Source organism: Galeopterus variegatus, unplaced genomic scaffold (assembly GCF_000696425.1).
Source record: "Galeopterus variegatus unplaced genomic scaffold, G_variegatus-3.0.2 Scaffold137, whole genome shotgun sequence".
Classification (NCBI taxonomy): Eukaryota; Metazoa; Chordata; class Mammalia; order Dermoptera; family Cynocephalidae; genus Galeopterus; species Galeopterus variegatus.
In genome coordinates, this window is record NW_007726248.1 from 423641 (window position 1) to 446562 (window position 22922).

The 22922-nt window shown below is 40.3% G+C and overlaps 1 protein-coding gene across 1 annotated transcript in view; it reads right to left on the reverse strand.

Moving 5' to 3' along the window:
* The window catches only part of UBR4 (ubiquitin protein ligase E3 component n-recognin 4), a 131752-nt gene that overhangs the window by 93707 nt on the left and 15123 nt on the right, over positions 1–22922 (reverse strand). The window contains exons 12-25 of the mRNA XM_008589484.1: positions 18960–19059; positions 18683–18820; positions 18089–18206; positions 16827–17014; positions 15327–15486; positions 15124–15209; positions 8546–8715; positions 6819–7101; positions 5834–5969; positions 2951–3030; positions 1982–2110; positions 1082–1264; positions 809–931; positions 490–719 (exon numbers count right to left, since the gene is read on the reverse strand). Of these exons, the coding sequence (XP_008587706.1) occupies positions 490–719; positions 809–931; positions 1082–1264; positions 1982–2110; positions 2951–3030; positions 5834–5969; positions 6819–7101; positions 8546–8715; positions 15124–15209; positions 15327–15486; positions 16827–17014; positions 18089–18206; positions 18683–18820; positions 18960–19059 (2124 nt within the window). The remainder of the gene's footprint in view (positions 1–489; positions 720–808; positions 932–1081; positions 1265–1981; positions 2111–2950; positions 3031–5833; positions 5970–6818; positions 7102–8545; positions 8716–15123; positions 15210–15326; positions 15487–16826; positions 17015–18088; positions 18207–18682; positions 18821–18959; positions 19060–22922) is intronic.

Sequence of the window (22922 nt, forward strand, 5' to 3'; positions counted from 1 at the left end):
GAAATCTCAATTTATGAATAATCTCCCAATTTTTATATACTGAAAATGAATTTTTAAATATTTAAACATCACATATACCAAAGTCTACAGGGCATGCAATTTTCAATGTTTGTTACAGAAAGAGCTAAATTTTAAAATAATCTCTAATTCATTAAAAAAATTTTCTCTAACTACATACCAAGAAATTTAAAGAGTATTTAAAAACTTCATATCAGTTACAGAAATGACAGTGTTTAGAAAAATTAAATTATCTTTCTTTGCATCCTTCAAGTAAAATGCCAGAAAATACTTAAACTTCCTCCTGACTCCTCCTGAGCTATTTGAAAATTCCCTCATCAGGTGCCCCTTCATATTAGAGAAGAAAACATTACCAAAGGAAAAAAGAAAACCTAAGCTGATAAAAAGGAAAAATGTAAAACTCTGAGTCATTGAGGGATCTGCACAGAGTGAAAAGGACTTGTGCATCTCTGGACAGGCAGTTTGTCGCACCTCGTGAATGATGCATAGGTGTCAATCAGTTGTAACGTGGCTGGAAGTAGGTTCTTGGTGATCTCAGATGACTTATGCGGATCAGTCTCAGCAGCCATCTTAGAAAAATGCTCATCCAAAGAGACCTGGACCTTCGAGATAGCAGCATCAAGGGTGTAGATGGACTGCAGACTAGGAATTTCATGGAGTTGCAAGATGGTAGTACAGTCAATGTTACAGAATGATGAAATCTTTAAAAATACCCAAGACATTAGTTAGCTGTGGCAAAAGGCTGTGGTAGAAGTCAAGTTCTGTCATTATGGTTCTAACAGTAATATACCTGTCGAGCAAAGTATTCCTCTACAATTTCAACATCATATTTCACTGAGCTACACTTGCTGGATGCCAATTCTAGGAGAGAGCCAGCATGTTCAGCCTTCATTCCCTGTTTGATAAGGTGATCCTATTTGAACAGAAAGAAAAAAAAAGTGTTTAGGAGATCAATATAGAGTCCAAAGTTTTCATTATCTTAAAATTTAAAAATTTCCATAAGCACACAGCACATTGGGGTTAAATAGCCCTTAACAGCAAGCTCCATGTTCCACTGTGGTACCTTTATCCAGTTGACATAGGAGCTGATCCGGAGGCGGGAAGACCATCGCAGAGTATGCAGGATGTCACATTCACTCATCTCAGATGAGTTCATGGCCAACTGGTTCATGTAAGTCTTTGATGGTGGCAAAATTCCTAGGATCCTCCATAGTATTAAGAAGTAATATTGAAGGGCACAGGCCTCCTAGAGGAAGCAAAAGCAGCAGTCACAGAGGTAGCACTTAGTACTGCCTCAAGATCTTCCTAACAGAAAGAACTGCTCCAAATACAACTTTTAAAGTAGAATTGTGTGGAGTCTTGATTTTCAACTGAGATTTGGCCCCTGAGCCTGCTCTCCAGATCTTTCTAGAGAATACATCTAATAATAAAACAGAAAATGGTAAAATATACATATAAATAACTTTTCCATATTCTGCATGTTTCACAGACCAAAAAAGCTATTCTAAAACAACTTTGGCTCCCCAATAATTTACCAATTATCCAAAAGAGAGCAGAACATTCTGCTTGGCAGGCCCACAATCAGCCGGCCCTTTCTGTGGCCTAGAATTGCGGTATGGCTTCTAAAAGTACAGAGACAAATTCATGGGATCACAGGAAAAGCTCAAGTGTGAGGCTTTCAATATCACTCATCACCCAGCATTCACAGGAGATATAGCACTTAGGGAGCTGTTGTTTCTCAAAGTCACATTTCTCTCAATGTTAACCAAAAAATGTAAAAATGATAAAATTATCTCTAAGGTGAACATAACCACTGAAACTACATAAAAATATTGAAGTACCAATCAGTTTTGCAAACAGATATTCAATACACTGATTAGATCCCAGAAGAAAATTTCTGGGAGAAATTATGAAACAATGATTAATCATAGCTCAAACTCTTCCCTGGCTCCCATGGTCTTACCAGGGCTGTTACATTTTTGTTTTCCTTCCTCCTGACCGTGTCAAGCTGGGATCCAGCTGCAAGCAAGGTTGTCAGCGCAGTGTAAAGCTCATCATACTTGACAAGCTTGGAGAAAAGAACGTCATATGCCTAACATCAAGAAAGAAAGACAATAATTTCTTCTTATTTTTTGAAATATTTTTTCTTATTACCCATGCACTATCATCTAACCTCATGCTTGACAAAATATCCCATCTAATTATACCTAGTAATTTCTCATTGTAGCAGATTCCCATTCTGGAACCTCACTCAATTTGTGGGCCATTGTGAGCACACAACCTCAGGCTTCAGAATGAGAGAGTGAGGCAAATATTTTAACCCACTGAAACAAAGACAGCCTTCAGAAATAAAGTGTCAGGGGCTGGCCTGTGGCTCACTCGGGAGAGTGTGGTGCTGATAACACCAAGGCCGCGGGTTCGGATCCCATATAGGGATGGCCGGTTAGCTCACTGGGTGAGCGTGGTGCTGACAACACCAAGTCAAGGGTTAAGATCCCCTTACCGGTCATCTTTTATTTTATTTTTGTCCTTTTTGTGACCGGCCACACCGCGCTCAGCCAGTGAGCGCATCGCACCAGCCATCCCTATATAGGATCCAAACCCGCAGCGGGAGCGCTGCTGCGCTCCCAGGGCTGCACTCTCCCGAATGCGCCACGGGCTCGGCCCCCAGTCATCTTTTAAAAAAAAAAAAGAAAGAAAGAAAGGAAGTGTCAGAAGTGTCAACCACCAGAAAAGATGACCCCTACAGCAAAACTGCAGCCTACCAAATAAATTTTAAAATAATATCTTACTGTTAGAATAACCTCCAATTTTAATACAGACCAAATTCCCTCATCACTAAAAGTAAGTCGTTCCCTTTCTCCCTGACAAGCTCATTTTGTTGGAGACCATCTAACCCAAATATAAAATGGGGCTTTAAAATTCCTGGTACCACAGAATCAAGTCGGTTCAAATCATCCTCTGAGGCTTCTGGGGATAGGACACAGTAGAATCTGGGTTGTGGGACAGCATCTGAAAAGCAATGTGCTTATTATTAATAGAATGATTTCATTCTCAACTCTAATGTATAAAATGTAAAAATAAAGAAAACACTTTAAGACAAGGTGTCTCAACTGTGAAACTACTGACATTTGGGGCCAGATAATTCTTTGCTGTGAGAGGTTGTCCTCTGCACTACAGGAGATTTAACAGCATCCCTGGCCTCTACCCACTGAATGCCAGTAGCACCCCCCAAGTTGTGACAAACAAAAATGTCTCCAGACATTGCCAAACGTCCCCTGGGGTGGGGCAAAATCACCCCACTTGAGAATCATTGCTCTAGGAGCTAACTAAGGTGCTCTACAATCATATTAATCAATAAAAGTTTATCACTAGACTAAATTGCTACTTTCCCAATATCAAAGGGGCTAACTAAAGAGAGATAACAGTAAAGTCATATTAAAGTCTTCATGAAAGTTTTCACAAAGTACACTTAACATCTAATAATTCTCAGGATGAGAACTTACACACACTGAAAATGAACACAAGAGATACCTCATCAAAAGAACAGAAAACTGCTATACGAAAAGAAACACTGGAGAGAAGATCACGTTCCCATTACTTTCAGAATAGTATACCACCAAGACCCAGAAGGAAATTTAGCCTGTGGATTAGAACCATATCCCTAAGGGAAGAGGAAAATTAAATTTAATCACTCAAGAGCGTCAAGAGTCCATATACTGGGGGTTCCAGTCAAGATGGCAAAATAGACAGTTCCCAGCGTCACTCTCTCCTACAAATCAAACAATTTACAAATATAAAAATGTAACATCAGCCAAGCTGGGGCCACTGGAGCTCAGGGGAAGAGGAGGAGAGACCTATGGAGTTCATGAAGGTGGGAGAAACCACAATAAAAGAAAGAAAAAACTGCTCTGAGTGTTTCAGGCCGCAGCCGCTTTAAGGCTCAAGCCGATGAGCGCATGGAGATGAGCGCATGGAGCAGGAGCCAGAAGCCGCAGCTGTGCCCTTCAGATGGAGTTACTTGGAGGCAGCAGGAGAGAAGAGGGCCTTGGCAGCCCCCAGGACATCAAGACCACTAATAGGGTTCCCGTGGACGCACACAGGAGTGAGGAGCCAGAACAACTGAACAAAGGGAGCCATTCAGAGGCCGGTGAGTCATCGCAAGGGAAGGGCACAGGGCCCGTCCCATGTGAAGTGTTTGGAGCACAGGCTGTGGGGGAGATGGCCCCCCCGGGAAAACACAGGCACAGCAAGGACAGCCAATCCGCCCCCCAATCAGTGCAGGACCACTCAGAGGAGAATGGTCGGAAATGCAGAACTGCATGGGGTACAGTTTGATGAAAAATCTCAGGCCCAGATCACAGATTCTACAGAAAACAGATCCACCGCATCTCTGGAGAGCCGCAAGTACCTATAAGGTCAACCATTAAACCGTGAGCTGCAAAAAAAAAGCATTCCCTAGGGTAACAGCAGCAAAGCAGCAATTTAACTCAACCACACAGCTCAAGTACTGGTTCCCACGGGGAGTTCCCCCGTGTTAGAAGCAAAGGACAAAAAATTAGTTCCAGCCCAGGCACACCACCAGCACCTTGGGCCTGCCTGGGAACCAGAGGCTTGGATCCGGGAACCGGACCCCACTCCCACTTTCAGGCAAACCGTGCCAGCACCCCAGGGCCCGCCCAGGGACCCGAGGCATGCAGAAGGGCATCGGATCTCTCTCCCACAACCAGGCACACCAAGCCAGCACCTCGGGGCCCACCCAGTGACCCGAGGCATGAAGCCGGGGACTGAACCCTCCTCCCACAACCAGGCACACCATGCCAGCACCTCAGGGCCTGCCCAGGGACCACCCTCCCTCAACCAGGCACACCATGCCAGCATCTTGGGGCCCACAAGTGGACCTGGGGCACAGAGAAGGGGACCGGACCCTCCTCCCACAACCAGGCACATGGAGCCAGCGCCTTGGGACCCACCCAGGGATCAGAGATATGGAGAAGGGAACCAGACACACCACACAACCAGACACTCTGCCAGTGCCAAGGAGTATACCAAAAACATCACCTCCATGTGGGTGGCCCACCACAGCCACTACAATAACCATGGCTGCCGTGAGAGTAGCTAGACACCACAACCACCACGCAGATGGTCGGCCAACCACTGGAGTGCATTCACACAAGGAGAGTCACCAGCAGAAATAAAGAAGAGGATATCTCTCTCCACAAAGCCCATTTCAGAGTGACAGAAGAAGCATCTGCTCTACGATAATATTGGGGGGCCTGACCACACCTCTCAGCATTGGACAGATCATCGAGACAACAAATTAACAGAGTAACCATTATTCTTTCAGAAGGAGAGAAGAAATCTAGGGTAATTAGACAGGGGAGTGGGGGGAAGGAGGGAGGGAGATGAGAGATTGGACAAGGGGCATAAAGAATAATTACGATTTGTAACAATATATATGCTAGTAATATTGATTTGATCAACATATCTCATTGTTCAACCCCCAAAATATGTATAATCGATTTTGATTCAATAAATAAAATAAATTAAAAAAAAAAAAAGAATCCATGTACTGTACCCTATAGCCAGACATAAGGATTCCTAATTCTTACATCTCAATTTTTAAAAAAATAAACGTGAAGTACGTAGGGAGTCCATTTCTAAAAATATTTTGAATCCATCTGTGATCTACCGCCCATGGAGAATAGACTAAAATAAGTGGACCAATGATCCTCTAGGAGTCTCCAGGCTTCAAATTCAACCCTGCCAATGAGAATCAGTGAGTCAGTTTCTTATTGACAGCCTCCTTCCTGACCTGATGAGAAATGCTTAGACCAGTTTTCTTCTACTTCTTTGAACCCATGATAGAGAGGGGTGGTTGGCCGGCGGCGGCTGCTGTCCTGAGGTCCACTTGCCCACCCAAATGGAGGACTTAGGAGGTTATGCTGCACCTTTTAAAACACAAATAATCAAATTAAGAAAGATACACAGTAACCATCCTGCTTTTCATCTCAGACATGATAACTGATTGACATACCAAAGCCTGGAAACTCACAAACTAAAATAAAATTGTAAAGATTTTTCTGTTGACTTCTTTTGGAAAGCATTTTTTGATGGAGCATAAAGGGAATAGGGCTCAAGTGCGGCGCTTGGGAGCACGGCGGTGCTCCTGCCGAGGGTTCAGATCCCATATAAAGACCGGTCCGCTCACTGGTTGAGCGCAGTGCGGGCGCGACACCGAGGGTTGCGATCCCATTGCCGGTCGCAGTACGGGCGCGACACCGAGGGTTGCGATCCCGTTACCGGTCACGAAAAAAGACAAAAAGGAAAAAAAAAAAAGGGAATAGGGCTCAATGAAACATTTTTTAAAATGCTGAACATAACCCTTAACTGGCCCTCACATCCTCATTTTGGATCCTCACAACAAAGGAATTTACCAATCTATAAAATGTATTGCTTGGCCATCATTCAACCACTAATGATTACTCATTAAGGGCCACTGTGAAACAAGTAAAGCAGGTTACGTAATTCAAGGAAGAACACAAGTGAACATAGCCTACAATCCAATTTTAACAAAAGCATCAAGGCAAGTAATCTACATTTATCGCTTCTGGCTAAACATAAAGTGCAACTGCACACACACAAATCTCAGTGCTTTTCCTAATCCTACCCATAAACCTACAGCCATGAACACCTAAAACCTATAGTACGCAGGTCATTTGGGCTTTGGATCATGGTAACTTTTGAGAAGACTAAAGCCCTCAATAACAGTAAAAGAGAAAGAATGTGTTGTTCTGTACCTGCTCAAACAGATACACAGGGGCTCTGGAGTACTGATGCAGCAGATAATCAAAGATCAAAAGGAGGCGAGCCAGGATGAGAGGCACAGAGCGCATCTGAGCATCCATGTTGACACTCAGCTCCTGGATGATCTGGACAAAAAGTGTCAATATGCCCCGCCGGCCTTTCTCAGTGAAGTTGTGGAAAATGAGGAGGAGCAGCTGCAGGTGTTCTATATTCAAATCTTCTGTCTCATTGGGCACCAGCCCTTGCAGGGCATTCTGCTTCATTGTAGACAAAAACCTACCACATAGAAAAGGAGAATATGTCTGGTGGGAAAAAGTCAGAACATCCGCCAAGAGTTACAACATCAAATGCTGGAAGAATGAAACTTCTCAAACCCAAGCATTAATATAAGGAAGAAAAGAGCCGGCCCTGTGGCGCATTCGAGAGAGTACAGCGCTTGGGGGCGCGGCAGCGCTCCCGCCACAGGTTCGGATCCTATATGAGGATGACCGGTGCGCTCACTGGCTGAGCGCGGTGCGGGCAACACCAAGCCAAGGGTTGCGATCCCCTTACCAGTCACAAAAAAAATATATAAGGAAGAAAAAACCTACATGGTAAAGAGAAGACAAAAACTAAATTTTGGCTACAAAAACGTCAGATTTGGCCACAAAAACATTTCCAAGAACCTTTCAGCTCTCTCAACTGTAGCCACAATGGTGTTAATACCCACTCTGCCATTTGTGACAATGGAAAGAACTTCAAGCTCCCAAAAAAATACTGTTGTTGTTTCTTTTTAATTAATAAACCTAGGCAGGTAGAACCAATTCAGTTACTTTTCCCTATACTTTGATTTATAATTTAATTCCAGTTTTCAGAGTTTACAATATAGATTAAAACCATTATATGATAATAGTCAAAAATAATTCAATAGACCCTAAAGCAATAAAAAAGAAATTATACTATTCAGAGAACTTGACAGAAGAGCTTTTATACAAAAAAGGAAAGGAATGACTATAACCAAATGTTTCCACTGCCATTGGCTATTAGGAAAGAGATTTGTGTTTTAATAAGAGTTTCCTTCACTACATCCCCCTCACCCGACTTCCTGGCCTTTTTGCAAGACTCCACCAGGAAAAAAATAGTGGGTCTTTGGCATTCAAGGAGATTTATGGTTTCTCAAATACAGCATTAGAGCTATTTGATCCTAGAATGGGAAACAGAAAAGCAAAGCCTTTTAGGAAAACAAACTGCTTTGAAGACTCCTAACCATGTAAACAAAAATGGCAAATACAGGTCCATCTAAAGAGGATTTAGATGATTAATCTGAGCTTCCCCCAAGGAAAAAAATTCTTTAAAATTTGTCCAAAAAAGACTGCAAATCACTCTAAGTGGTTTCATGTCGTAAGCAAAATAATCAAGAACAGAATTGGCTTCCCTGTTCCCTCTTTTTCAAAAAACCAGGTCAGGATAAAATTGGTTATGTTTGGGATTCAGGTTCTATCTAATAATTATAAGCAAATCCCCCATGTGCTACAGGAAGATTCTATTTCCAGACCACAGTTTACATACTTGTTCTTTTAACAGCACATCTTCCTGCAACTCCCCCATCACTCCTCTCTACCCTCCCCACTCTAAACACTATCATCATGGCAATGCCTCACCGCAGCTGAAATACAAAGAAGTCAAACAAATAAAAAAAGTAAACAACCTCTCTACAGACCTTTGCATGGAGTTATCTTACCTGTCCCAAACTTTAAGGCATTCAGGGACATCAGGGTCACCTTGAGCACCAGCTTTATGCTGCCAGATGAGCAGAAGGCGTGAAAGCACGGAGAGGCTTTGAGGGTGAATGTACAAGGGCCAAGGGCCTTCAGAAAAAGGAGCAACCCCCAGCTGCTGCAACAGTGTGTTCTGATGTGAAAGACATACAAGAGACCATCAGGAAAAAGACATGGGATAACGTCAAAAGGTTACTCATATTGTTCTCTAATGTTTGTTTTTTAATATTGGATGAAGTACTTTAAGGAAAGAAAGACCCAGAATTCAGATTTAGAAGTGGTTTGGGGCCGGCCCGGTGGCGCACTGCTATAGTGTGCCGCTTGGGAAGCGCGGTGGCGCTCTGCTGGTTTCCAGGGATGTGGAGAACCTCAAAGAGCTTCAAGTTCAACCCCTTTAGAGAAGAGGAAGCTGAGGCTCACAGTTACTGGTCAACTGTCCTGCCAGGTCCCCTGGCCAGGAGCATAACCCAGACCTCTGGGTTCCAGACTTTTCACCAGACCACATTGACAGAAGGATGATTAAAAAGAAAAAAAAAAAAAAGGAAAAAAAATAATCCTTCTTCTACTTCTGCTATAGCTGCATACTTGTTATTTCTTGTCAAATAACTGTGCACAGAATCTTACTTGTGGAACAAAATTCTCTTAAAAGTTGCATGGTTTGGAGAAATATCATTTGGTTCAACAAATGAAAAAATAGAAGTGAAAAATTACTAATACCCATTAACATCTATAGGTAATTATTGTCAGAAACGGGCTCCTGGAAAGGAGATGTGCATTGAGATAAACAGAATCAGGTTAATTTTGTAACCGGACAGAAAGTGAAAAGTTGGTGCCTTCAAAAGAAAACTTCTTTAACAACTGTGAGAGCCAACAGTTTTTCTTTCACAACCAGTTACATGACACGAATAACACCCAAAAGGGAAAAATCCAATAACTTGTAGATTCAACAACTTGTATTAACAGAATTAGCAGAGAAATTTTGCCTATGAGATGTCAAGGCATCTAAAACTAATCAAGGTTGTTCTTGGAAGGCAGCTATGCTCACCACTATACCATCAACACTAAGGTTGTTCTTTGTCTCCACTTGTAGCACGTCTTTCGAATGAGCTTCTCTTTCAGTTCTGTTCTCAGTTGAAACTTATCCTCTCAAACACACACACACACACACACACACACACACACACACACAAACTGAGCAGGATGCCAATGGAAAACTAGACAAATGCCCTGCTTTGTCTTTGGAAGACACAAACCATGGTTACCTCAGGATAAATTTCTAAGTCTGCCAAATTAAATTATATTCTTATAAAACATCCTCAAGGACCCCATTCCTTAGAAATGAGTATTAATCAAAACGCAGCAGATCTCAAGAGCAGTCTCAATTCATTAGGCAGTTACCACAGGCTGAGCATCAAGCTAAGTGCTGTACATACACTATCACATTGACTGTACAGGGCATTGGCAGGAGGTGAGTGTATGTGCTCCATGTCACAGATGAAGGAAGTTGAAGGACATGACCAAAGCCATAAGGTCATTAAGTGATGAAGCCAGGTTTAGCTCTCAAACCCACGTTCTTAACCACTATGCACAACACAGCCATAAACGACTTCTCAATTCCAGACTCCAAGGAAACAGTACAAAAAAAAACACCAAAAAATTAAAAATTAAAAAAAAATTAAAAACAGAGAAAAACAATTTTTTTAAAAAAAGGAAAAAAATAATTTACCTGAGCTACATCAAAAATATTAACGGTAGCACAACTGTAATACTGGAAAAAATGAGGAAAAAAATCTGTGTGTTTAAATGAAGGGACATACAGCCATACATATGGACTATGGACAACATACCAGAGTACTTCAAAAAGTTCGTGGAAAAACAGAATTAGAAGATAATATGACACTTGCCAAACCTTCTGAAGATCCCTCGTATACTCTTTATAATGTTATCTCTACAATATTTTTTAAGTGAGGATTTTGTTTGTTTTCACCTTTGCATCAGTTTTTTAGGCCTCAGAGCCCTATGAAATGAGCTAAGATTCCAAAGAACCAGGTTTTTCCCTACCATTCCACCCCTTATCTGCTCTAAGTGAGGTAACTGACTCTCTAGAAAGTAAAACTGCACCACAGTTCACACTGCAGCAGGACCCTGGCTCAACCACTCCTCCCTACACTCTCGGGCCTTTCCTACATCCCTCTTTAAGGCTGGCATTCCTGAGGTTTCAGCCTCAGCCTTCAGCTCCCTGCTAACTTCCACCCAGCTCTTTTCTTCAACAATTGCCCCTTTGTGGATAACTCCCAAAGCTGTATTATCAATCTTAATTTTATTTTTTATTGGGTTTTTTTATTGTTTTATTTTAACTTCTCAATATACATTGTAGTTGATTTTCGTGTCAATCTTAATTTTAAACTCCAAAATTTCAGACTCACATTTTCAACTATTTTCTAGACATCTTCACCCCACTGGTACCCCAAAACTTCATATTTAAAATGAAACCCAATATTTCTCCTACCACCAAACCAACTCTCCTTCATGACTTCCCTGTTTCTATTAATGACAACAGCATCCTTCTTGTCTCGTTTTTTTTAAAAACAGACAACACCTAAGACTCCTTCCTCTCCATGCCCTTCACCCCATTAACATAATTTCTGATGATTTCTACACTGTGTCCTTTATTCACACCACATCTCCCACCTTTCTTGTGATCCCACATAATTCATCATCTTTATTTCTTCAGTGCCTACAACAGTACCAGGCACATGGTAGGTGAGGTGCTCAATAAATATTTGAGTGAATGAACCTAGATCACTGCAAAACAACCATATTAAATAATAATAAAATTATAAATATAGCAGTTTACACTTAGTAGGTACTGGTACTATGTACCAAGCACTATTTTTTTTTTCTGACTTCAAGGTTCATACCATATTGTAGCATGCCAGAATTTCCTTCCTTTTTAAGGCTTAATATTCATTGTTTGGATGTACCACATTTTGTTGAGCCATTCAAATGTCAATAGACACTTTGGTTGCTTCCACCTTTGGCTATTGTGAATAATACTACTATGAAGGTGGGTATACAAATATCTGCTCAAGTTCCTGCTTTCATTTCTTTTGGGTATATAAGTGTAGTTGCTGGATCATGTATATATAATGTACATGATCATATATATACGTTGAATTATTATACATAATTCTATATGTAGTATTTTGGGGAATTGTCATACCATTTTCCACAGCAGCTACACCATTTTATATTCCCATCAGCAATGCACCAGGATTCCACTTTTCCAGATCCTCCCAACACCTGTTTTTTGTTTTTTGGTGTTTTATTTTTAATAGCCATCCCAATGGAGACATAAAGTGGTATTTCATTGTGGTTTTGAGCCAGGCATTATTTTAAACACTTGCCATGTCCTAATTCACTTAGCCACTGACACTCTGGACTTCCATTTTCTCTAGGTCCACCCTACTACGATACTAATCTTATAAAAGCACAGCCCAGTGGCTCTCCACTACTTCAACTCCTTCATATGGATTTCGAGACCCCTTAACGATACATCCCAAACTATCTGACATCCTCTCTCAGCTAAAGTGAACCCTCTTCTGTGCCCTCTACTTACAGCACCTCACCCTTGCTACTGACGTTTTCCCTACTTAGTTGGTTTGTTTTTTTTTTGTTTTGGTGGCTGGCCGGTACAGGGATCTGAACCCTTGATCATGGTGGTACAACACCACACTCTGCCTAACTGAGCTAACCGGCCAGCCCCGCTACTTGGTATTCTAACAATACCTATCCTTTCCACCTCTGAACACATGCTACAGCTTCTCTGAAGCCTTACCTTCCCAATCCCATGCCCATATCCCTCAAACTAGAAGCATTCTCCCTCTTCTTTCACCCTCTATTCCACTTTCCCCATTTGGACACTCAACAGATTTTATACTAAATTGGCTGTTTGTATACCTACCAAACTCTATTCCTAGACAACAGGGTTTCTGTCTTATCTTTGATTTCCCCATAGTACTTAGCAGGACACTCTGTTCCTAGTAGTGCTAATAAATATGTATAAAAGAGAGCCTAGGTAGACAGACTTCCAACAAGAGAAATCCTAAAATCTAGCACGCCAAAAAGAATACCTCAGCTACCTTCTTACCCTGACCAGCTTACTAGACTGCTTTATTGGAAAAATTTAGAAGAAAGCAGGGAGGAGCCATGCCAAGCACATCTCCCACAGCCTTGCAGCAGAAAGTCTACTTGCCAAGACATTCAAAAGTCATCGATAAGTAGATTTCAATTTCTTCTCTAAGTAGTGAGTAGGCCTATTGGTCTCACGCACTCAGAACCATAGTCCTTTATTGCTATGACAAAGACAATGTTTAAAACGTAACTTCTACTCTATTACTTTCACAGACTGAGACACTAAGTATCCTTAGAGGACAGTGTGTGTGTGTGTGTGTGTGTGTGTGTGTGTGTCTTGCCACATAAGTCAGGCAATCTGGGTAAAGAGGCTTTATACATTACTCCTAAAAAGCAAAATCCAAGATGTGGGGGTGCAATGGCAGATAGATTACATGGACTACCTTTCACTCTCTTCCATCATAGCAAAGAAATTTGGGGGAAGAATTTAAAGTCCCATCTTTGGAGATGGAATGAAAAAGGTTTAAGGATTTCCTTTGCCATAAGATCAGCAGTTAAGGGCAACCAGGTTGCAAGTCCACACAAGGTCTGCAATTATTTTTTAAATGGTAAGAGGGTAACGTCATTACTGTAGTCTTACGGACTTTTATTTTCTAGAGAAAAATATTTCTTCCCTATTTCTTTGGACAAGTTTAATCAGGATAAGGACAAGTCTTTGAACTCTGAAACTTCCATAAATAAACTTACATCTGGGAAAAGAGCTGACAACTTTGGCAAAATACCTTGACCCTATACAGTTTAAGAAGGTATTGTAGACTATATACTAATTGAAGCATTTCTTTTTCTTTATCTCAGACTGGTCAACAACTCTTCTACTCAATTTATATTCTCTTTCTGCCAAAATCAAATTTCTCAAATGACAGTAGATAAGTGGGTTTTATAATCATCTTTTTAAGCAACAAAAGAAATTTTTAAGAAAATTCTCAAATAGTCTGGGAGTATGAGAATCAATTCTAACCTCTTGAAATAACTTCTTGGCTTTTATCCCTTTGGGGGCAACTTACAAGCCTTTGAATTGTATCTTGATTCTGAGAATCCACTGAAATAATCTTAAAAGTAACAAAAAATTTCTCAAAATAGTCTCAGCACAAATTATTGGAAACCTACCAAACTAAATTCTATTAGAGGAGGGGGGAGTATCAGGGTAACTAGGAATCTACATTTTTAACAAACTCCCCAGGAATCCTTATGTACACTACAGATTGAAAACCGCTAACCCTGACCATGTTAAAGAAAATTATTATCAAAATATGACATTGCGAAATGTTGGGAAAGGAAGTAAATCCACATGATCTCTGACACACTGCTGATGGGAGTAAAAATTAGTGCAGCTACTTTAGAGAGTGGTTTGGCATTATCTGCTTAAGGTCGCATACTCTATAATCTAGGAATTCTACTCCTATTTATATTCCCAAGAGAACCACTTGTCCATTTATCAAAAGGGACATGTCCTGGAAAGATCATAGCAACATCTGGGATAGCAACAAAACCTGGACACAATTCAAATATCCATCAGTGGGAGAGGAGAGGAGATGAATAAATTGGTATAGTCACAAACACAATGGAATATCATACAACAGTCTAAACAAGAACTACAGAAATATGCAATATAGATGAATCTTGGCAATATAGTACTGTATAATATTAAGAGAAAAAAGCCTGAAAAGATTACATAGAGCATGATGGCATTTGCTATAAAGATAAAAGCAAACAATGGTTTTTTTAAATTTAAAGAATATAGATGATATATATATATATATATATATATACATACATACATATATGGAACTAAGGAAATAAGAAAATTGAGATTTAGGATTCAAGGTATCAGCAACTTCAGGGGGGAGAGAGAACCATAAGACTAGAAGTACACAATCGAGGTCCTAGACTTTGTTTTGGCAGTGGATTTACAAGTAGGAGTGTTTATAATAGCATCTATCCCCTGTAATTTGATTGATTCTTTTAAAACATGCACTTTAATTTGTATTTCTTCAATTATCAGTGACGTTGAATATTTTTTCCTATGTTGGATGACCATTTATATTTCTTTTTTATAAATTGCCCTCTTGTGTATTCCCACTTTTTGACTAGCATAATCACTGGGAGTTTATTTTCGTAGTTTCTCCTTTTCTTTAAGCTTACTGACTTGGGGATAAAGGACACATTTTCTTTGTCTTGAAATGATCCTAATTAAAGTATACAGGGACATACTAGAATAATCTCTCAACACACTTTCCAGTGAGGGGATTCAAAGACAAACTGTTCCTTAACAATAGGAATAGAACAACGGTAGCCTATGGAGCTGTTGTAAAGAGGTCTTGGCCAGACAGTCACAGTGCACACAAACCTGCAGGGTAGGTGACTGAAGGTCAGAAGTTACCAGAGAGTGGTTGAAGTGATAGAGAGCAGCAGCAAACTCTTCATCTGATGACCCTTGAAGGTAAATGGGAAAACCAATTAACCAAGCAGCTATGTCATGTATCAACCACCCTGCCAACAGCCAAATGCCACTAGAAAAAAATCCACCAGGCACATATCCTATCCACTGACCCTTCAGTCCATCTTTGTCCACCTCCTTGATGATACTAGCCAGGGTGGCCATATGGTGTTCTGAAAGAGATACACTCAGATAGTTTCGAATAAAATTGTTCCGAGAGTTCAGCATGGAAGAGGTGATGAAGTTCAAAATGTTGGAAGCCAGACCTAAGAACTAAAAGGAACACAAAAAAGCCCATATCAGAGTTATACACCCAGAGGTCCTACAAACCCTGAATACCCAGAGCTCCTACAAACCCTGAACACAAATAGGAAATAAAATATGTCCATAGGTCTCATGCAATAAACACAGTGAATTAAAGAACCAGATTTTAAATCATTTTCAATGAAACTAAGTTTAATTATGAGTCTTTCCCGTGTAATTCTACCAACTACACAAAATGGTATGCCAGTTTAATACAACAGACTGCACACAATATTACATGAAGACACAGGGTTTCCAAATAGACTGACCCATTTCTTTTGTTTCTCTAAAGTCCTGTCTTTGTCCAGCTCTAAAATATTATTGATATATTCAATTCTGAAGCCTGTATTATTCTTTTGTTTGTTAGTTCGTTTGTTTGGTTTTTGGCAACTGGTCAGTAACAGGGGTCAAACCCTGGACCTTGGTGTTATCAACACCATGTTCTAACCAACTGAGCTAACTTGCCAGCCCTGAAGCCTATACTAATGATTATTAAACATTTGTAGAATCCTCGTCTCTTTACTTCTTTATTAAAATTAAATTGAAGGGCTGGCCGGTTAGTTCGGTTGGTTAGAGTGTGGTGTTATAACACCAAGGTCAATGGTTCAGATCCCCATACCAGCCAGTTCCGATCAATCAATCAATCAAATTGAATTGCTGTGTAAATGTTTTATGTCCATATACTGTAAGCTATATAAAGGTAAGAATTATATCTAACTCATTCACTGATATAGTAACAGAATGCGACAGACACATAGTAGACAATTAATAAATATTGGATGAACTAATAATTAACAAGCATTACGATGTATCGTACGTTAAAAGTATTCTCGCTAAAGCTGGCCAATTAGCACAGCTTGTTACATCCAGCACAGTGTTATAACACCAAAGTCAAAGGTTCGGATCTCCATATCAACCAGCCGCCCTCCAAAAAAGTATTCTCTCTTTAAGTCTTCACAACACCCTTGGAGGCAGGTACAATCACTCCCATACAACAGGAGACAAAATTAAGGCTTGGAGAAATTCAGATTCTTGCCCAAGGTCACAAAGCCAATAAATGGTACAAGTAGGATTCAAATCTACCTCTTCAGTCTAATTCTAAAGGCTATACTACTAAGCATCAACCAGAAAAACAATACCAGGAATACAAGTTATTTAATGAAACATAATCAATACACATCAATCCTGAGCAAAAATATCTTCAAACATTACCCAACCTCCAAAATGTTTTAGTTGAAATGATTTGCTTCTCACACCCCTTCCCTTCTCTCCATTTTCCCTTCCCCTAAACCTCAGAAATCCACTCTTACCAACTCAGGATCTTTGCGACTAGCCAAAATGTTGCCCTTCTCTCCAGGGGCCTGCTTACTGGGGCTTTTAACCCGAGGAGAGCTCTCCAGCGGAGGAGGCGGGGGAGGGGGTGGAGGTGCCGCTTTCTCTTTACTGGGGGAGATGGTCTCCTCAAACCATTGCCCCAAAATAGGCTCACTGTCATCATCTGAATAGAGAAAGAGAAAGTAATAAAAATAACAAATTAAAAATACAATTTTGGTACATCTGGTTTCTAAAAGTGCCGAAGTCAAAAGGAACACAAAGATATCCTGACTGTATGGTAGTTACAAGGTTGCATAAATTTGTCAAAACACATCTAAATGTATATGTAAAATAAGAGTGTTTTATTGTATGTAGGTTATACATCAATAAAACTAATTTTTTTTAAAGGAGCCCAAGAATGGAAGAAAAACAACTTTGTTTTATTTTACTGGCAACAAGCCAAACATTTCAAGAGCAAATTTATACTTGGCTTATCAACTGTAAACCCCAGGATAATAAAAATCACACCACTCTCAATATTTCACATTGTTCCCACAAGCCTGATTTTTTTTTTTTTGACAATTTTTTTTTTTAAAGATGACTGGTAAGGGGATCTTAACCCTTGACTTACTGTTGTCATCACCACACTCGCCCAGTGAGCTAACCGGCCATTCCTATATGGGATCCAAACCCGTGGCCCTGGTGTTATCAGCACCACACTCTCCCGAGTGAGCCACGGGCCAGCCCCAAGCCTGATTATTTATGAAGAAGAATTCCAGATATTTATCTCATTCACTCTCTCTCCAAACTAAGGCAGGAGGGAATGTTAGTTTGACCCCTATTCACCATAACAGTCTTGAGTTTCTCTCCTTATTCTTCCCTAAGCTACAAATCTACGACAACAGCCAAACCAAACACATCACACATGATCTTTTGAGTTTCACTGGGAAAGCTCAGAGCGGAGGTCACAAGATGGGTCAACACAAGAAGAAATATGAACACCTGAGATGTATTTTGATTTTGGAGAGAAAGAGATGAAAAGCAACCTCAGCTTGGCTGAAGATAGTACCCACCATTCAGTCTTCAACAGCTCAACCTGCTTTTAATTAACAACTCATCTTTGCGTACACATAAAATGAAGGACTAGGCAAGGCAGGTGAAAACAAAAGGGTAAACAGGAAACGAAAGGAACCTACTGGGAAAGCTCCTATTGCACTCTGTGGCTTATCTCTGGGACAGAGAAAAGAGTGGCCTCTACCTTGGCTGCTGTCCTCCTCCGTGCTACTGAAATCATCCTCATAGTAGGTGTTGGAGTCGGTGGAGGCACTGGCATCACTGCTCATGGAGCCTTTCCTCTGCCGCTGCAAAACACATGCCTAGGAAAGCAGGTTTTTGTCATTAATGATTACAAAAAGGAAGCCATCCTACTTAAGCTCGTTCACCACAAGAAAAGTTTTCTCCATATCTCGTTCTTTTTTCTAAATTCAAGAAATATTTCTCCTAATAGCTCCTTTCAGGAATATCACTGATTTATCCTACAAAAGCATTCCCAACCAGAGATATGGACAAGAATTTTTAAAAAGGAGCTTTCTACAGCATCCTCTATGTTTTTGCTTCATATGCCAGTTGTCACAAATCACCATGTAGCCACATTATCACAACACTAAAAATCCATAACTGATTCAAATGTTTGGATACGTTCAACCAGTTAAGGGTTTCTCCCTTCTTCAAAACCATTACCACAAATTTGGCTTTATAAAGGCCATGGTATATGGTCAGTCTTAGCCATTTCAAGAAGGTCATATAATTATAAAAAACTCCTCCAAATTATCAATGCTTGATTCCTACCCACCTTTCTGTAGGCAGTTGAGAGTAATGTCAACAGCAGGTTTGTCAGTGGGACAGAGTCAATCAGGCGTTGAATCCTCTGTATGGAGGTGCTCTGGGCCATAATGCTCAGGACCGCAGGGGGACCATCTGTCTCCCAACCCTGAAGGTAATGATAACAAAGGGGAATTAATGATAGAACTTAGCCAGAAAGAAAAACCTGAGTTGATGGATTAAGCTAGCTTACCCAGAAGTGAATCTAGCAATCAATATGCTGATTCCCATGAGTATAACCTCCTCACCTTATGAAGAGCCTCCACTTGCAGGTCTTGAAAGAGAGATGTTAACAGCTTGATGGCATGATTTGCCAGTATTACTGACAACACTCCAAATCCCTGATGCCTACACAAAGAAAAAGGAAAACACATACCTTAAAATAATTAACAATGAATTACAACCTCTGAAACAGGGGATCTTGCCATTTTGGGGTCTTAGATCCCTTTGAGAATCCATGGACTTTTTCCCAGAAAAAAAAAAAATTGTATATACACATAAAATCTGCATGTAATTTCAGAAGTTCACAATCTCCCTTACGCCTATTCATAGACTACCTAAGGATCTACAAGCTTCAGGTTAAGAACTCCTGGACAAGACGGAACTCCTCCAAATCTACTGATTTTTGGAATCTAAACTATCGATTCTTTTGGATCGTGTGAAGATACTGACATTTAAATGCTGATTGAATTTTTAAAGAATTATTCTTCAGAGAAGAAAAAGTTTAAAATTAACAACTTCTATAAAATATTTGTGAACAAACCTAAGAGAATAAAAACAGAAAGTTTAACATCACACTTGAGTGAAACAATTTCTGTCCAAAATGTCCACATGACAATGGGTAATATAGCTAATACACAACACGCTCATGTAAATCAGTAAGAAAAAAAGGACAAACACCAAAGGGTAAATTGAGGCAGAGGCCGTAGGCAGTTCACAAAAAAGAAACACGACCAACCAATATATGAAATGCAATACAATCACAAACTAGTGTATCAAAGAAATACAAATAAAAAGCAACTTAATAGCATTTTTCTCCTCTAAGATTTGCAAACTTGAAGACTAATACCCAGTGACAAAGAAGACACAGTGAAATGGGCATATGCACACTGCTGGTGGGAATGCAGATTAGTATAACTTTTCTTTTTTTTTTTTTCCCCCTTTTTGTCTTTTTTACTGACCGGTAACGGGATCGCAACCCTCGGTGTTGCGCCCGCACCACGCTCAGTCAGTGAGCGGGAACCGGTCTCCACATGGGATCCAAACCCTCGGCGGGAGCGCCGCCGCACTCCCAAGCAGCGCACTCTCCAGTGCGCCACCAGGCCAGCCCTAGTATAACTTTTCTGAAGAGCAGTTTGGCAAAACATTTCCAGTATGCATGCTCTTTGTTGTAAGAATTATACTTCTAGAAATTCACCCCAAGAGGACAATTAAAGAGATTTCTATAAGTTTATGTTTCATGTATATCCAAGCACGACTTATCAAAACAGGAAATTAGGACCAACCTAAATAAGTGTCCATCAATAGGGAATTAATCAACTACAGTATATCTACTGAAGTGGAATACTGCCAGCAATTAAAAAATTATACTCTCTAATAGTGTCACAAAAAAGATGTCTACAGTAGTTTGTGTACATTGATCCATTTTTACAAACTTACATGCAGACGATCCCGACTTGCAATGGTTCAACTTAAAATTTTTCAACTTTATAATGGTGCAAAAGCAATATACATTCAGCAGAACATCAGTAAATTACATGAGATATTCAACAGTTTGTTATAAAATAGGCTTTGCATTAGATGGTTTTGCACAACTGTAGGCTAATGTAAGTGTTCTGAGCATGTTTAAGGCAGGCTAGGCTCAGGTATGATGTGCAACAGGTTAGGTGTACCTGTATCAAATGCATTATTGACTTAACGGTATTTTCAACTTACAATGGTTTTTTTGGAATATAATCCCAACATAAGCCAAAGAGCATATGTATTTTATATATGTGCACAGAAAAATGTCTGGAAGAATGTTTATCAGTTTGAGTGGTAAAAGCTGGAATGATGTCTTTCCTTTCCTGCTTCTCTGTATGGTTTGTAACTTAAACAATGTACATGTATTCTTTTTAAATCTGAAAAAGCAAAGCGTAACTGCTACCTCTAAGGGTATTCCTTTTGGCATTCTCCCATTTTCCTTTACTATGCCTAAAGTGTAGAAAGCCACTCATAAAATCACAAACTACGCTTCAATCTGGAACACTCCTACCTCCCTACCTTGCCTAGTATCTATCACCTACCATCTCAATACCTATTTCAGATTTCAGCTCCATCAGCACTTCCTCAGAGAAGCCTGCCTTGGTTTCCCTGGCTGGTCAAATGCCTCTATTATACTACTCTCTAGATACAACCTGACATACATTTGTATGAATATCTACTTCATATCTCTTGAGAAGCTGTCCATTTTTTGTTCATTACAGCATTACAGAACTAACACAGAGCCTGGGACAGAGAAGATACTCAGTGAATAATGTGTTGATGAAGTCCAGAATTTGACCTCTTCCTTGAAAACCAAACTCACATAACCAACTGCCTACTCAACATCTCACATAGAGGTCTAACAATCATCTCAAACTCAGCACAGCCAAGATTAAATTATTTGTTTCTTCCTCTTCCTCCCATTCCACCTACTCCTAAACCTATGTTCCTTATCTCAGTAAATAACACAACCCAGAAGCTCAAGCCAAAATATTTTGTTGTCATCTTTTTCACTCAGCATCCAAGCCATCAGCAAATGCTGTCAGCTGTACCTTCCAAACATATCCCCACTTGACCTATTTTCTCTGCCTTTACCATCACCACCCCAGTCACCTTCATCTCTCATTTGGAGTGATGCATTAGCTTCCTAACTGTTCCCCTCCCTTTTGTCTTATGCCCCTGCAGTATACTCGCCACACGGCAGCTGGGTTTTCAAATCACTAAATCAGATCATGTCTCTCCCATGCTGAAAACCCACTAACATTACTTATCACATTTGGCCCTAGATGATCTGGCCACTGGCTTACTCTCTGACCTGATTTTCTACCACTTTCCCCCCTCAATTTCTCTACACTAGCCACACTGAGCTTGCTGATCCTCAAAAATGCCAGTTATACTTCCACATCAAACCTGAACAATTTTGGGCCGGCCCGGTGGCGCACTGGATAGTGCGCCGCTTGGGAAGCGCGGCGGCGCTCCCGCCCGAGGGTTCGGATCCCACATACAGACTGGTTCCCGCTCACTGGCTGAGCGAGGCGCGGGAGCAACGCAGAGGGTTGCGATCCCGTTGCCGGTCCCCGGTCCGGTACGGGGGCAACACTGAGGGTTGCGATCCGTTGCCGGACACGGAAAAAGACAAAAGACAAAAAAAAAAAAAAAAAAAACTGAACAATTTTACCCCAAATAATTAACATGGCTTGCTCTTTACATATATGGTCTTTACATCCTGTCTTCAGACATCTTTCCAGACTATCCTAACTAAAATAACAGCCCCTGTCATCCTCTAGCCCTTTACTCTGGCTTCTTTTTCTTCAAAACCCTTATATATCATAATCAATATTGTAATTATCAGTATATTCATTTGCAGTTTCTCCAGATAGAAAATAAAACTTCATAAAGGCAAGAACATTGCTTTTCTTTAGTGCTGTATCCTCAATGCCTAGAATAGAGCCTAGTACATGGTAGGGACTGAATGAATAAATAAAACCCAGAAATGCCTGGGCTTAGAAAACAAAATTTTGAACATCACCTTCATCATAACTCTTCTTTCCTAGCAAGAAGGGTTTATTGCCCAAACTTCATCAAAACAGTAGCAAATGCTTTAGGAAGCAAACCAGGAGGACCTGACAATATCCTCACCTTACAGGTTAAACATGTGAGTACTCAACTCCAAGTCAAACAAGCCTACTTTACAAACAGAAGCATTTTCATTCTTTAAAAATCCTACAAAACACTTTACACAGATTATTTTCTCCCTCTGACAGATGAGGAAATAGGATCAGTAAAAATGAGTCAATTATCCAAAATCACACAGCTTAATGTAGAGACAGTAGATCATGGTCATCATCTTAGTTGTTAAATTCAAACCACGTAAGAAGGTGATTTTTTCCTATTGGTATAGAGATGAGCTACACTAGTTCCTCATCAATATAAAATGGAAGGAAAACAAAATAAAACAAAACATTAGT